At 42.0% G+C, this 14,107-nt stretch overlaps 2 protein-coding genes across 3 annotated transcripts in view; both read right to left on the reverse strand.

Annotated features, from left to right (window-relative positions):
• Positions 1 to 4,348, reverse strand: LOC111968440 (beta-crystallin B3-like). 2 transcript variants are annotated; one of them, XM_023994114.2, is made up of 6 exons: positions 4,209 to 4,348; positions 3,761 to 3,842; positions 3,153 to 3,271; positions 1,254 to 1,386; positions 606 to 748; positions 1 to 445 (listed from the first exon to the last, which is right to left on the reverse strand). In XM_023994114.2, exons 2-6 carry the CDS (start codon positions 3,833 to 3,835, stop codon positions 208 to 210), a joined length of 708 nt encoding a protein of 235 aa, XP_023849882.1. In that variant the 5' UTR covers positions 3,836 to 3,842; positions 4,209 to 4,348; the 3' UTR covers positions 1 to 207. The 2 variants fall into 2 exon arrangements, with proteins under 2 accessions (XP_023849882.1, XP_023849794.1); XM_023994026.2 differs by having other exon boundaries at positions 3,755 to 3,842.
• Positions 4,349 to 7,009: 2,661 nt separating this feature from the next.
• The window catches only part of LOC111964739 (calponin homology domain-containing protein DDB_G0272472), a 32,514-nt gene continuing 25,416 nt past the window's right edge, over positions 7,010 to 14,107 (reverse strand). The window contains exons 3-8 of the mRNA XM_023988567.2: positions 12,662 to 12,777; positions 11,700 to 11,799; positions 11,455 to 11,608; positions 10,844 to 10,977; positions 10,319 to 10,485; positions 7,010 to 10,068 (exon numbers count right to left, since the gene is read on the reverse strand). Of these exons, the coding sequence (XP_023844335.1) occupies positions 9,993 to 10,068; positions 10,319 to 10,485; positions 10,844 to 10,977; positions 11,455 to 11,608; positions 11,700 to 11,799; positions 12,662 to 12,777 (747 nt within the window). The 3' untranslated portion in view covers positions 7,010 to 9,992. The remainder of the gene's footprint in view (positions 10,069 to 10,318; positions 10,486 to 10,843; positions 10,978 to 11,454; positions 11,609 to 11,699; positions 11,800 to 12,661; positions 12,778 to 14,107) is intronic.

Consider the following 14,107-nt stretch of genomic DNA (forward strand, 5'->3'; position numbering starts at 1 on the left):
TCCAGTTGGGTCAAACCAAATCGGGTTCAAAGCCTTTATTATTTCCACCCCAGACACATAGGTAAGTCAGTGATGGTTACTTCACTTCCGAGTTCGTCGTTTCTTGCTGGCCCTCTGTGATGAGGAGGTGAGGCTCGGTGGAGCCCTGGATGGATGGGAGGCCCGGATTTGGCTTCTTAGGGGGCCTGGGGCCACAGCCACTCTCTTTCAGCTGGTGCCAGCGGCGGTAGGGGGGGCAGGTGCTGGGGGTGTGGGGTTGGGGGCGGGGGCGGGAGTGGGGGTGGGGGCAATGAAGCAGCCTCTCTTGTGCCACTGCATGTCACGAACGCGTCGGACAGACTGGATCTGAGGTGTCGATGCTCCCCAGTCATTCCAGTGCTTGTAGTCTCCATGCTCAAAGATGTACTGGCGGCCCCTGTAGCCTGGGAACATGTAGCCCACCCACCTAGGGAGGACAAGGGGACATACAGCTATAATGACATTTATGCAACAGAATTGGTTGAACTTCAGAGCCATACTTGCATGAGAGATAACCTTGCAGTAACCTAGCTGTAGACAGATACTGTATGCCTGATCTCAATGATGTGTAAAGGTGTTGAACTTACGCTCCATTCGTAGCCTTGATGCTGGCCACGCGGTCCTGAAAGCCATGGACCCACAGGCTGGGGACGTCGTCATCCACAATCTCCATCTTCCTCCCGGCGAAGCCTGGGTTCTCGAACAGGTGGAGTTTGTGATCCGCACTGTCCTGGGCAGGAACAGGAATGGGTGGTGGTTACACTATGTTTTCATGTCTGCTGTTTACTTGGTGTTTACTTTTGAGGAAGGTAGCTACTACTCCAGGGCTGGTAACCCTACTTAGAAAAGTGCAGTTTAAAATAACTAAATAATGATCAAATAAATACTTTTGGTGGCTTGGGAGCACAAATCATTTGGTACAAATAGGTTTCTTATGTGTAATTCTGTTAACTTAGGAAACAAAAGGGATTTGCCCTTTAGCTCGACAGGTTAGTCTTATCTCATTGACATGACAGTTGGATGCCTGTCCACTGTGGGTTGCTATGGTCAGTAGGCTACATCCTTATATACTGTACGTAGATTATGTGTAAATAATTTTGGCTATATTCTGTCTGTGTATTCTGTTTATTGTAAGGGGTTGTCAGCGCCATTGCACCATGTCAGATTCCTGGTACATGTAAATATACCCAGTTAAAGGATGATGATTCTAATTATAGTTACAGGGATATACTGACCACTTTGAGTGGCCTGAGGGACAGCAGGTAGTTATTAGTCTGGCTGTTGGTCCAGGTGSTCCAACGAGGATACTCGCCCTTCTCCAGCACAAACTGCTCCCCGCCAAATGCCTGGCGCTCAAATGCCACCCAGCTGAGAACACAAAGGTAATTACACTTTACCAATTTCTTGTACATAAACAGTAGTTGCGAGATAGTAGGAGAGACCGGGGTTGGTTGTCACACTTTTTACTTTTGTGTTTCTTTCTCAGCAGCAGTATATCTTACAAGACTATWTTCAATATTAGGAGAAAGAGCAAGGTCTTGGGTTGAAACTGGGACCTTTTTTAAATCATTATCTTATTTCAACATGGAGTTATAAGGCATCAAACACACTCTGTCCACTTGTGACAACCAGCCCCATCGCGGGGTTGGTTGTCACAGTATGGGGTTGGTTGTCACAATGTTTGCTAGTAACTTATTCCTTTCGTAACAGGGAATGAAGCAATACAGCCAACAGTCTTAGAAGTAGCCAAGCCTTTCTTTGATAGAATGATATTCCTAACAAACTTCAGCATTTTATGCCTTGAGAATAATATCCCACTGGGCACACCTCGTCATTTCAACTTGGAGAATTGGGTAACATTTGGTTGATACGTTGATCAATGTGATTACAACTTTTTTTCACCCACTCAAAAAGACAGTTGAAAGTTTGTTGAATTCCCAATGTGTTACCACTATGGTTTTAACCATCTAAAAGCACATCCAAATTCTCGCAGTAGCACATTGGTAACAGACAGTGACAAATCTCAAAGATAAGCAGGGCTTGGATGGAAAACCGCAGGGTAGTTGTAGATAGATAAACTCTCCAGTAGGAGGTGCTGCCCAGCCTATTGCTTTTTTATTTGAGTGGATATTACATTGAAGATCTGACATTGTTTCAAAGGTACAAATTCAACATATTTTATGCAAGGTTTGTCAATGTTGAAATTGGTTACCATGATGACATAATCCTATGGTTAAAATTTTTACCTCAAAAGATTACTTTTTTCAAATCCAATGTATTTTCCACGCAGATTCCACGTCACAATACCTTGACAAATTACACTGAAACAATGTTGATTTAAGCAGTTTGTGCCCAGTGGGATATGACATTTTGAGTACATTTGTGTGTGTATGCGTGTTTGCACACGCATGTGTGTCTGTGTAGGTGTGTGACAGAAAACATGTGTGTGTGTGAGAGAGAGGCAACAAAGAGAGCTCTTTATAGCACAAAAGAGATGGGATGTATTGTATACTGGCAGTGGCAACGTTGATAGTGACAACCAACCCCAAGTTCCATGTGACAACCATCCCCAACCACCCCCCAATGCTAATGAATATGTTAGTTACCACATGGCTTGGCCTAGGAACTCAGAAATTGGTTTGAAATATAGCGTTCCCTTTCCTCTTTTCAACAAACATAATTGTTCATGGATACTTCCATAATAAACATTTACAAAGAACATACCAATATATATTTTTACTTTCACCTATGAAAAACACTAATTCTCCTAACCTCAATGTTTTATTATGCTGACATGAATTGACCAGGTGGATGAGTTCTTTCAAATAGTTCACAGATTTTATTACACAGCACCATTTACATTGTGAGTAATTAGCACTGTGAAAACCAACCCATGAGACAACCAACCTTGGTCTCCCCTGCATGAAAGGTAATTGATAAGAACTGTGATCAAAATGTATACACAGTTCAATAAGAATGGAATTTCATTGTCTAGAGACTGAAGTTGGATTCATAAATGTTTTAACGTTTTAATAAGGGCAGTGTTGGAGAGTATTGGAGAGACAGGTAAACAGGAAGTGGGCAAGAATGAGGCATGATGGAAAATGTAGAAAATCAATATTGGTGACACTTACGGTCCTGATTCCACGATGATAGATCCCACCTTCTCACATCCCTTTTCGATCACATTCTTACACTCTGCAGACAGCTCCACTTTCTTCCCACAGAAGTTCTCAAACTCAAACACCACCACCTACAAGATAAGCCAGGAAGAGGCATGGGTCAGTGGTAAGTAATTACATTAGTACAAAATAGGCTTAACAACAACATTAACATTAGCAGAAACTGCATGAAGATTGCACAGTTGTAATTTAACAATGTGTTGTACTATACTGCCGTGTCATTGTGCGTTATTTTGCTTATGTCATTGTAAATACATACTGGTAGTATCAGTGACATTTCATAAAAAGTCAGACCAAGTGAATCTTAGGCTAAGATATAAAACGATTATAATAAGGTCCAACGGATGTCAGGCACCTTGTAGCTCTAGGGTGAATTCTTCCCTACAAAAAGAAAGAAGGTGCTCCCTAGAACCATAAAGGATTTTTCAATTGTCCCCATAGGAGAACCCTCTGAATGTAACTAATTTTGGTTCCATGAGGATGCCCTTTTGCTAATACAAGGGGAAAATACAAAATTGACCCAAGATCAGCATCTAGAGGCAACTTCACCCTACCCCCACCTTGTAGGTGGCTCCTGCCCCTCCTTGGCTCTTTCCAGCTGCTAGCTGCTCCGGTGCACCCTGCTGCTCCGACATTTTCCCTCTGCATTCCAAAGAAAAGTTGACAAACGTCCAAAAATGTTTGAGAGGTGCTGACTAACGGAATAGTAACTTCATGGTGGTGAAGAAGGCACTGTTTGCACGAAATGTTTTTTTTTCTTCCCATTACATCCCATTGTTTGACCATCTACATTCCAAAACATTCTTACATAAACAAATCTTACATATTCTGATTCCACAAATGGACTTTTGCATTTGACACGTTGATGCATATTCAGTTCCAGGTAAAATAACAGTGCATACAYAGTTATGGAGAGCGATAAATGGGGATAATTGAAAACAGCAAGAGTTGCAGCACAAGATAGACAGTCAGAGCACCAAGGAAAGAGAGGGATCTGTCTGTTTTTACCTGGATGGCTTGTGCTTCACTGCACCACGTACGAGCCACACTCTCTCCGTTTTTCTTTGTTCTTTCTTTTTTCTTTTTCTCTCCCTCTTTCTGTCTCTGTATGAGGGTGTGTGAGTGTGGAGGCCTGGCGAGCAGGCACTAGGAGCCGGGGGGGTATTTATGGTTTATAAATGGCACACAGCAGCAAAAAAACAGGGGCGGGTGATGCTGTTGATGCAGCAAGTCTGTCGCTCGCATTGTGTCCGTCACATTGCCTCTCAATAGGGCTGCATGCCCTCGGTCGGGGCATATTGGCACCCGCTGCCACCCGGGCCGACCACGCTCACGCTGCCACCCTGCCAGTGGCCTGATGGTGGTCACACACAGACAGCGAGCCAAGAGGATTGAGCGAGATCAACCTCACTCAGCACTACTGGCCACACCCAACTGCCCATCTGTCTGTCCAGCTTTCCATCCGTCCGCCTGTCCACTGCCCCGCCACCTCACCCGCACTTTCTGCTTTCTATTTACTCTCCTTCATCTTCTTCTACCTTCACTCCTCCCTCGTGCATTTTATTACTTCATTTTCATCACTCCTCTTTTACTTTCAGTCCTTTCTTCATCCTTAAAGTTTCTTTCCCCCTATCCTTTTCCTCTCCTTGCATCCCACTATTCACCTCTGTCTCTAATCTATGTGTGACACTCTCCTATGCATCAGGTGTCAGTACTATATCAGTAGGATCCCAGTCAAACATCTGTCTTTGCCATGCAAACCCTGAAAATCTTCTTACAAGCCTCCCTTGACGCACTGGACATTTTCGCAAGCTCACTTTCCAGGGGGAATCTGGTGAAGGCCTTCCCTACTATATAGTAGTCATATTGTCTATTGACACCTGGTGCATGGAACCAACATGCTCCTATCACACACCTTTTGGTAGCACTTTACTAGACACCCAACGTCATGACACGGTCATAACCATGTCATAATGTCATAACAGCTGACATAACTTGTCATAACCTGTTATAATAGGGTCATAACACTGTCATGACACATAGTTAGACCTGTTGTGACATATATTGCATTATTTTATGGCTGGTAATGACACGTACATAAGAGTGTAAAAACCCACAAAACCTACCACACAAGGCAAAACATTTCATTAGTCTGCGTGTCAACAGTATGTTTATGTTATACAGTACCAGTCAAAAGTTTGGACACACCTACTCATGCAAGGGTTTTTCTTTATCTTTTACTATTTTCTACATTGTAGAATAAGAGTGAAGACATCAAAACTATGAAATTACACATACGGAATMATGTAGTAATCAAAATAGTGTTCATCTTCAAAGTAGCCACCCTTTACTTTGATGACAGCATTGCAAACTCTTGGCATTCTCTCAACCAGCTTCATGAGTTAGTCACCTGGAATACATTTCAATTAACAAGTGTGCCTTGTTAAAAGTTAATTTGTGGAATTTCTTTCCTTCTTAATGTGTTTGAGCAAACCAGTTGTATTGTGACAAGGTAGGGTTGGGATACAGAAGAAAGCCCTATTTGGTAAAAGACCAAGTCCATATTATGTCAAGAACAGTTCAAAAAAGAAAAGAGWAATGACAGTCCATCATTACTTTAAAACATGAAGGTCAGTCAGTACGTTTCTTCAAGTGCTGTCGCAAAGACCATTAAGCGCTATAAGTTATCAGCCTCATAAAATTCAKCCCAAATAAATGCTTCATTGAGTTCAAGTAACAGACACATCTCAACATCAACTGTTCAGAGGAGACTGCGTGAATCAGGCCTTCATGGTCGAATTTCTGCAAAGAAACCACTACTAAAGGACACCAATAAGAAGAAGAGACTTGCTTGGGCCAAGAAACACAGCAGTGGACATTAGACSRGTGGAAATCTGTCCTTTGGTCTCATGAGTCCAAATTTGAGATTTTTGGTTTCAACCGCCGTGTCTTTATGAGACGCAGAGTAGGTGAACGGATGATCTCCACATGTGTGGTTCCCACATGTGTGATGCTGCATCAGATGACCTGGCCTCTATAATCACCCGACCTCAACCCAATTGAGATGGTTGAAGAGGAGTTGGACCGCAGAGTGAAGGAAAAGCAGCTAATGACCTCAGCATACGTGGGAACTCCTTCAAGACTGTTGGAAAAGCATTCCAGGTGAAGCTGGTTGAGAGAATGCCAAAAGTGTGCAAAGCTGTCATCAAGACAAAGGGTGGCTACATTGAAAAATATAAAATACATTTTGATTTGTTTAACAGTTTTTTGGTTAGGACATGATTCTGTATGTGTTATTTCATAGTTTTGATGTCTTCACTATTATTCTACAATGTATAAAATAATAAAATAAAATAAAAACCTTGAATGARTAGGTGTGTCCAAACCTTTGACTGGTACTGTATATATWAAAAARWATATTGACCATATTAAATTATCATTGTAATTGCGCACACATTGATGTCAGACATGCACCTACCCCAATGCTCTGTTGCTGATGACTGAGATGAATGCAGGAGCAGATTTCAGGAGCAGGACAAGACACCCTCTTTTTGACTAATGACTGATATAAGGGCATGTTTGTGATAGGCCTATTTGGCTTATATGATTATGATGGTCATAGTGCTTCTTCACAGTGTCATAAAGTGTATTTTCTTAGTCTAAGTAAAGTTACACAAGATGGTCACAATTCTTCATGACAGTGTCATAAAGTTTATTTTCTACAAGTTATWTAAAGCTTGAATGTAAAGAATTCAGTACAACAACAACAAAGGATTTAAGAAACAAACTTTCAAAAGAAAGGAAACCTCTTGGCATGCAAAAAAGTTATTTTAATAAATGTGTAAATATATATTTACAGCTGTTGTGACATACATATATATATATATATATATATATTATGACAAGTTATGACAAGTTATGTCAGCTGTTATGACATGGTTATGGCCATATCATAATGTGTTATGACATTGGGTGTCAAGTGGTGTTACCCACTTTTCACACAGTCAATGTAGACTAGTAGGTGTAGGTGTCAAAAACATTCTATGGTGCCATTCAAAACATGTTTCTTACTGTATATAGGCCTACAGTATTTGCATTTCTGAGTGTGTGGATTGTTTGTGTTTTCTATTATTCCATTGAACGTTATGAAGATAATATGAAAGTGAAAATGTTAGAGATTTGCACCCTTTCAAAAAACACTGATAGAAAATACTCCTTAATTGATCTGGCAGCAATGAACAATATCAGCTGATCAACACTCAGAAGAAACAAGATCTTATCTGTGGCTGACAGAAATACATACAGACATATCAGATCAACATGCTTATTACTAATGCAATGACAATAGGACCTTGCCCAAATATACTTGAATCTRAATGTGTAAAATTAGTACTTATTATTTGATAGACATCATTTTGTCAATGTCAGTCTGCACCTATGGACGGGGAATGGTATTGTATACAATTATTTTCTGGTGCACCTGTCATTGTTACTGTAAATGGATCACTCTTAAAGTGCTTTATGGCACTTTTGCAGGATTTGGGCATCATGGCAGGCAGAGTATGCACATGTGTATTGGTTTGTTATTGGCTGAGATCAGATGAAAGACCTATTGTACACAGGGGTTGAGACATTGTCTCTAATCAAACCACACAAGTGCACAAGTGCACAAGTGTACACAAGTGTGCAGACAGAGCTATTCCTCTCCTTTTCTTGTTTGGACAGAGTAGAGATAATATCGTTGTATCTACCAGATACTTTTATCAAGAGCAGCTCATCAGAGCAGCGAGTGAGTGCATAACATAACAGAGAAAGGAAACTGACGGATTAGTTCAAAACAAGAGATCAATTGAGAAAGAAGGAAAGTTCCATTGGCTAGGTGCCAAAAGATGTACAATTCAAGTATGTATGTGAACCTTGTGGCATTGTGGATATTTGTGTGCATGACCTAAACAAGTATGGTAATTACGTCAAGCTCCCACACAGAATCTGTCATGCAAGTTTGGATGGATGGAAAGATACAGTCTAGAACATATAGTGGCCTGGGATGAGAGGCACTTGTCCAAATGTTGCAAATATTCTGTGTGTGTGTGTGTGTGTGTGTGTGCGTGCTTCGTGTTTCTGTGTTGCAAATAGTCTACATGCTTATAATCCTTTGACGAATAGAAAAGTCGAAGAGATGGTCACAACGCAGGGCAGGAAAGTATCCAATGCTTCTCCATTGTCTTGCATAGTTTGTCAATAAAAAAAGTGAGTTTCTGGAAAGGCACATGATTGGAGGGAGTCCAGGTCACTGCTGTGTTTGTCACAGGGGTGTTTGTCAGCAACAACAGCAGCATCAGTTGGATGATCTCCAAGTCAATGCCCAGCTAGCACATAATGTTCTGAGAACCATATGTTTCCTAGAGCTTGGTCAGAGCGTGGTTGTCCTATGGTTCTTTTGCATGCATCCTTCCCACAACTTTCTGGGAATGGTGCAGGATAGTTGCTTGGCTTTGGAACATTCTCAGCACATTTAAGGAACTTCACAAGAAAACATTGTTTTCTTGGAATTTCATTACTTTAACAGAACGTTTCCTAAAAGTTCAAACATGGTTATATTTCATTACAATTTTGGTAACATTCTAAGAATGTTCTCCAACTGGTTTGACATTGAGAATGTTCTCCAATAGTTCAGAGAACATTAAGAAACAACATTTTTCTGTGGTAATTTTGGTACTTCAGCATAACATTTCCTACAGGTTCTAGTTAAATTCATGTTCTCAAATTGTTCAGAGAACGTTAAGAAACAACATTTTTCTGTGGTAATTTTGGTACTCCAGCATAACGTTTCCTACAGGTTCTAGTTAAATTCATGTTCTCAAATTGTTCAGAGAACGTTAAGAACATTTTCCATAAAAAACACAAAAACTTTAGTAACATTCAGAGAACGTTCTAAGAATGTTATTTAAAAACATATACATTCTGTTCTCAGAATTAACAAAACACTCTCTATCCGCTATCTTGTTAAGTGTGTTGGCTGCGCCCACTAATTGGCCATACCGGATCTTAATTAGTGCTTGTTTCCTTTGAAATGGGGTCTATTTGAATAGATTAAAATGATCAGCTTTGTATGAGTAAAAAACAAACATGGCATGCTAGCTCCATCCTGGTGGCGCAGTTGACTAATTCCATGGATAAAAAACAGAAGATCATAGGTTAGACTCTGGCACAATAAACAAAAATGCATTTCCATGTGTCCTATATGTTCTAAGCTATCAGTGTTTTTAAAAGTCATATTGAAACACTTTCTCAGAACGTTATGTAATTACCTTTAAATAACCTATAATTTACGTACTCAGAACGTTAATAAAACCTCCCAGGAAAGCTTCTCAGAATCTCTCTGCAACCTAAAAATGTAAGTTTCCAGAACAGACCACGTTTTCACTTCCTTTCTCAGAACTTTTCGTTTTACCGGTCAAGATACTTATGGCTTCGTTCCCAGAACCAATGGGAAACCAAATACGTACGTTCCTACAAGTTCCAAGGAACCGAATGTGCTAGCTGGGTGTTATCTCCTAGAGGTAAACAGGAATAAAAGCTAATTTACATTAAACAGATACAGGGCATATTTTAAAGTGACAGTTCACTCAAATCAAAGTGTGTCTGAAATCGTCAGACTGCAAACTTTTAACAAGCTATAGGCTTTCTTTGGAGTTAACTAACACTTTAAGGTGTGCATGGAAGGGGAATGTGATCAGATATGTATTTTGATTGTAATAATGGTTGTAAAAATGAGGTCCATCCACTCAGCTAGTCCTCACTGTTGTATTGACTCAAGCGCTTCTTAGACTTGAGTTCTTGCAGCCATGAAGGAGACGAGTCTCCCCTGAGGGTCACACAAACATAGATCAAATGGTTTGCCTTGTAGCCAGCTATTGTTGCACATTTTGTACTAACAGCTAACTAATTTACCCAGCTAACTATTTCAGTCATCTGCATTGCTAGTTGTTATCTCATTCATCACATTTTGTTGATTCATGTTGAATAACATTTTAAAACTACTAAAATAACTTACAATGCTGAAAATGTGGTTTTATGCTAGTAAGATAAGAGCAGCATGTTGGGACTAAACTTACCCTCCATCTTTGTTCCCTACAGGGGGTAGCATCTGTGACGACCCGGGTAGGAAGGAGGAACATCCGGGAGAGCGGGAGAGATGAGAGGGGGATGGAGCAAGACTGTCTGTCTGACTGTCTGTATCTGCTCCTTTAACTCCTCCCCCTGTTCGCTTCTTTAACTGGGCCTAGGAGAGGCAGTGAAGGTAAGAACGGGTCATGTTCTAAACCTTTTTGATAGTGCAGGGGACTCCTTACTAAGAAAAATCCTGCAGTAAACAATCACTTATCACCCATAATGCACTTTTTATGGTTTAGGAACTTTGTCATGCAGTATGTCCAGCAGTGCAGGTTTGATTGCATCTAAGATTACGCCACAAAGGGCACCCTATTCCCTATATAGTACACTACTTTTGACCGGAACCCTATGGTCCTATTAACCCTAAATAGGAAATAGGGTGCCATTTGGGATGCACCTTAGCCTCAGTCAATCTTTCAGGATGTAACATAGAGCATCGGTGGATTGAGAGCATCTACATACTGTACCTTGAGGGCGGACGGGTCCATTCCAGAAAAGAGGGGTATTCTCTGGGGCTGGGAAGGTGGTGAACATACCTCCCTCCCTCGGGGCTGCTCCTCATCAGACTCACAATCTCCCCTTGTTAGAGAGACCACCTTATCTGAAAAAGGGGTATAACAGATGTTTGGTCTTGTGTGAATTACTTTTAATGAGGGATGGTTGCAATGACCCTTAACCTCTACCTCCTAGCCATTTGTGTATCTGAAAGAATGAGATTGGTGTAAGAAATATATGCCGCAAATTCCACCTAGCCTATTAGAGGGCAAGGTGTAGCTATCAACCTTTTGTCTAGAACTAATGTCCATGATCTCTACAGATTTAGCTGCATTGGGATTCCGAGTGGTGCAGCGGTCTAAGGCACTGCATCTCAGTGCTAGAGGCGTCACTACAGACACCCTGGTTCGAATCCAGGCTGTATCACAACCGGCCGTGATTGGGCGGTGCACAATTAGCCCAGCGTCATCCGGGTTTGGCCGGTGTAGGCCGTCATTGTACATAAGAATTAGTTCTTAACTGACTTGCCTAGTTAAATAAAAAAATGGGGGTAGGTAGTAGACAAATGGAATTGTCTACTAACCTGAGGAGTCACAGAACCTCCAGTCGTGGACGTGGTTTTCCTCAAGCGTTCTGATGGAGTTCTGATGGACAGCTCGAGGGGGGCGGGTCCTCCGACTCTTCYTCAGCTTTGCCCTTGCACGCTGAGCACTGGTGTCCAATAGAGGAGGAGAAATCTGTGCACACACGCAGGGACAAGCAAAGTCAAATATCGTAGCCTACAAATACATAGTGAAAGTACCAGATAGGCCTTGACAAGAGACTTACATCAGGAAAGGCTAATGGCTCCTCTGTTTCTTCTAGTGGAGATGTACTGTTAGGCTCATCTGGTGTGACAGGGGAGATCTGTTCCACTGTCGTCTGCAGACTTAGGATGTGGGGAATAAAAAAACAGATCACAACAATTAAAATGGAAAACCTTTGTCCACTTAATCTGGTACTGCTCCAATGTGGGTTCACACAATCCATGTGTCCCCCCTGCAATATGTTTTATTAACCAGCAGATGTCAGAAGAAGAATACTACCTTCACTTTGTCTTGGTAGAACAAATGAACTACCTTCTGCGTACCGACCTGGTAGGCTACCTACTTATAGAATCGCAATGCTCCTCAGTGGCCGACAGCTTGACTTTGAGCCGATCAGAGTGCACAAATCTCCATGTGGGGGACCCGACAGSAGTGACAACAAAAAGCTAAAAAATATCTTACGCTATCTAGCAAATGACATGCTAACGGTTTATTTAACATTAGCTAGCTAGGAAAAAAAATGTCTATGGGCTGACACTGGCAGTTTGGGATTATGGAGAGTGAATGAAATTGTTTTTTTGCCATCTTGCTAGCTAGTTATCTAGCTGTGGCCATCTGGCTAGTATCAACAAGGGCTTTCTACAACAATAGCAACATTAGTGCAGCTAGCTAGTTAGCTAACATTGGATACCTAAAAAACTAAATACACAGAGACTAGCATTGCCAAACTAAGCTTAAGAATGCAACACTACTGCCACCTTCTGGTTTGGAGTATTTTAACAAGGCTGATGGCTTCAAAGTCTGTGCGGTGTGAACACAAAAGAGATTGACCGCTGACACACTGTTCAGAGGGGCTGAGTGCTCTCGGCAAGCAAACATTTGACAATCTTACTGGTGTGTGGGATCCTTAAGACTATTGACATGCACCCATAGCGTAGTTATCAGTAGTATAGGGCTATTGTACGGTGGTTCTCCTGTACCTACCTGTCATCCTCAGACAGTCTAGTGTCACATCCCCCATACTGCTTGTCTGGCTCTCCACCAATCAGAGCCTCTGTGTCATGTCCCTCTCCCGCCCCCACACAGCACTTCAACTGCTCCTGATGAGAGAGAGAAAGAGAGAGTTATCAAAACTTTAGCTAGGTTTCATGAAGAGGGACACTATGCAGGGAGCAAAACAGATACCGATACTCAGCTGACACTTTTGCCTAGTGGGCCTATATAATGTTAATGTAAGGAGCATTCCCCTAAACGTGTGGGGCGACTAGGAGAGGGGGTTGCAAGAGAACGCTGTTGAAGAGAGCACATGAATCGAAGAGCGTTCATCACAACAGAGAAAGAAAGAGGTCAAACAACCAGCCAAGCATTAATATTTTAATGAGCTGGTCACAAGGGTTACACTGTTCTCAAAAAACACCACCCTCACACACACGATTACAACACACACACACACACACACACACACACACACACACACACACACACACACACACACACAACACACACACACACACACACACACACACACACACACACACACACACACACACACACACACAGGCATGTACACATTAACAGACACACTGACAGTCACACACATTCTTTGACCTCACCTCACTCTAGTATTTGTCAAGGCGCACTGTCTACTGTCGTTTTATGTTACCCAGCAACAAAACCAACCAGTTGAGACTGGTGGGAGGAGCTATAGGAGGATGGGATCATTGTAATGGCTGGAATGGAATCAATGGAACGGAGTCAAAACATGTGGTTCCATATGTTTGATCTGTTTGATACCGTTCCATTGATTCCATTCCATTTATTTAATTCCATTCCCATCCTCCTATAGCTCCTCCCACCAGCCTCCACTGAAACCAACCCGGTGTAAATACAGTGGGAGAGGAACAGCTTTTGATTTGGTAAACATCTTTCTTCATAACTCCTTTACTGCCTTGATTGCTGATTGATTGGGTGAGTCAGGCTACACACACACACACAACACACACACACACACACACACACACACACACACACACACACACACACACACACACACACACCACACACACACACACACACACACACACACACACACACACACACACACCACAATACACACACACACACACCACAGACACACACACAGAGAGAGCGGGAGCTATTTTCTCTGTCTGACTTCATTTGCACAATGTGTCTGGCCTGGCTGGCCTTGTCACTGTGGAGATGAATCAACCTCTATCAGTAGATTTGCCTACAGTACAGCAGGCTATGTCCTCATAGAGTAAGCACAGTGACAGACAGGAGGACTGGGTCTACTTCGGCCCTGTCTCAAATGACACCCTATTCCCTATATAGTGCACTACTTTAGACTTTGTCTTCACAACCCTGTCTGGTATGTACAGTAGCTGAGTTAAATTGCCGGTGTTACACCGG

Source organism: Salvelinus sp. IW2-2015, linkage group LG1, assembly GCF_002910315.2.
Source record: "Salvelinus sp. IW2-2015 linkage group LG1, ASM291031v2, whole genome shotgun sequence".
In the NCBI taxonomy this organism is placed as follows: domain Eukaryota; kingdom Metazoa; phylum Chordata; class Actinopteri; order Salmoniformes; family Salmonidae; genus Salvelinus; species Salvelinus sp. IW2-2015.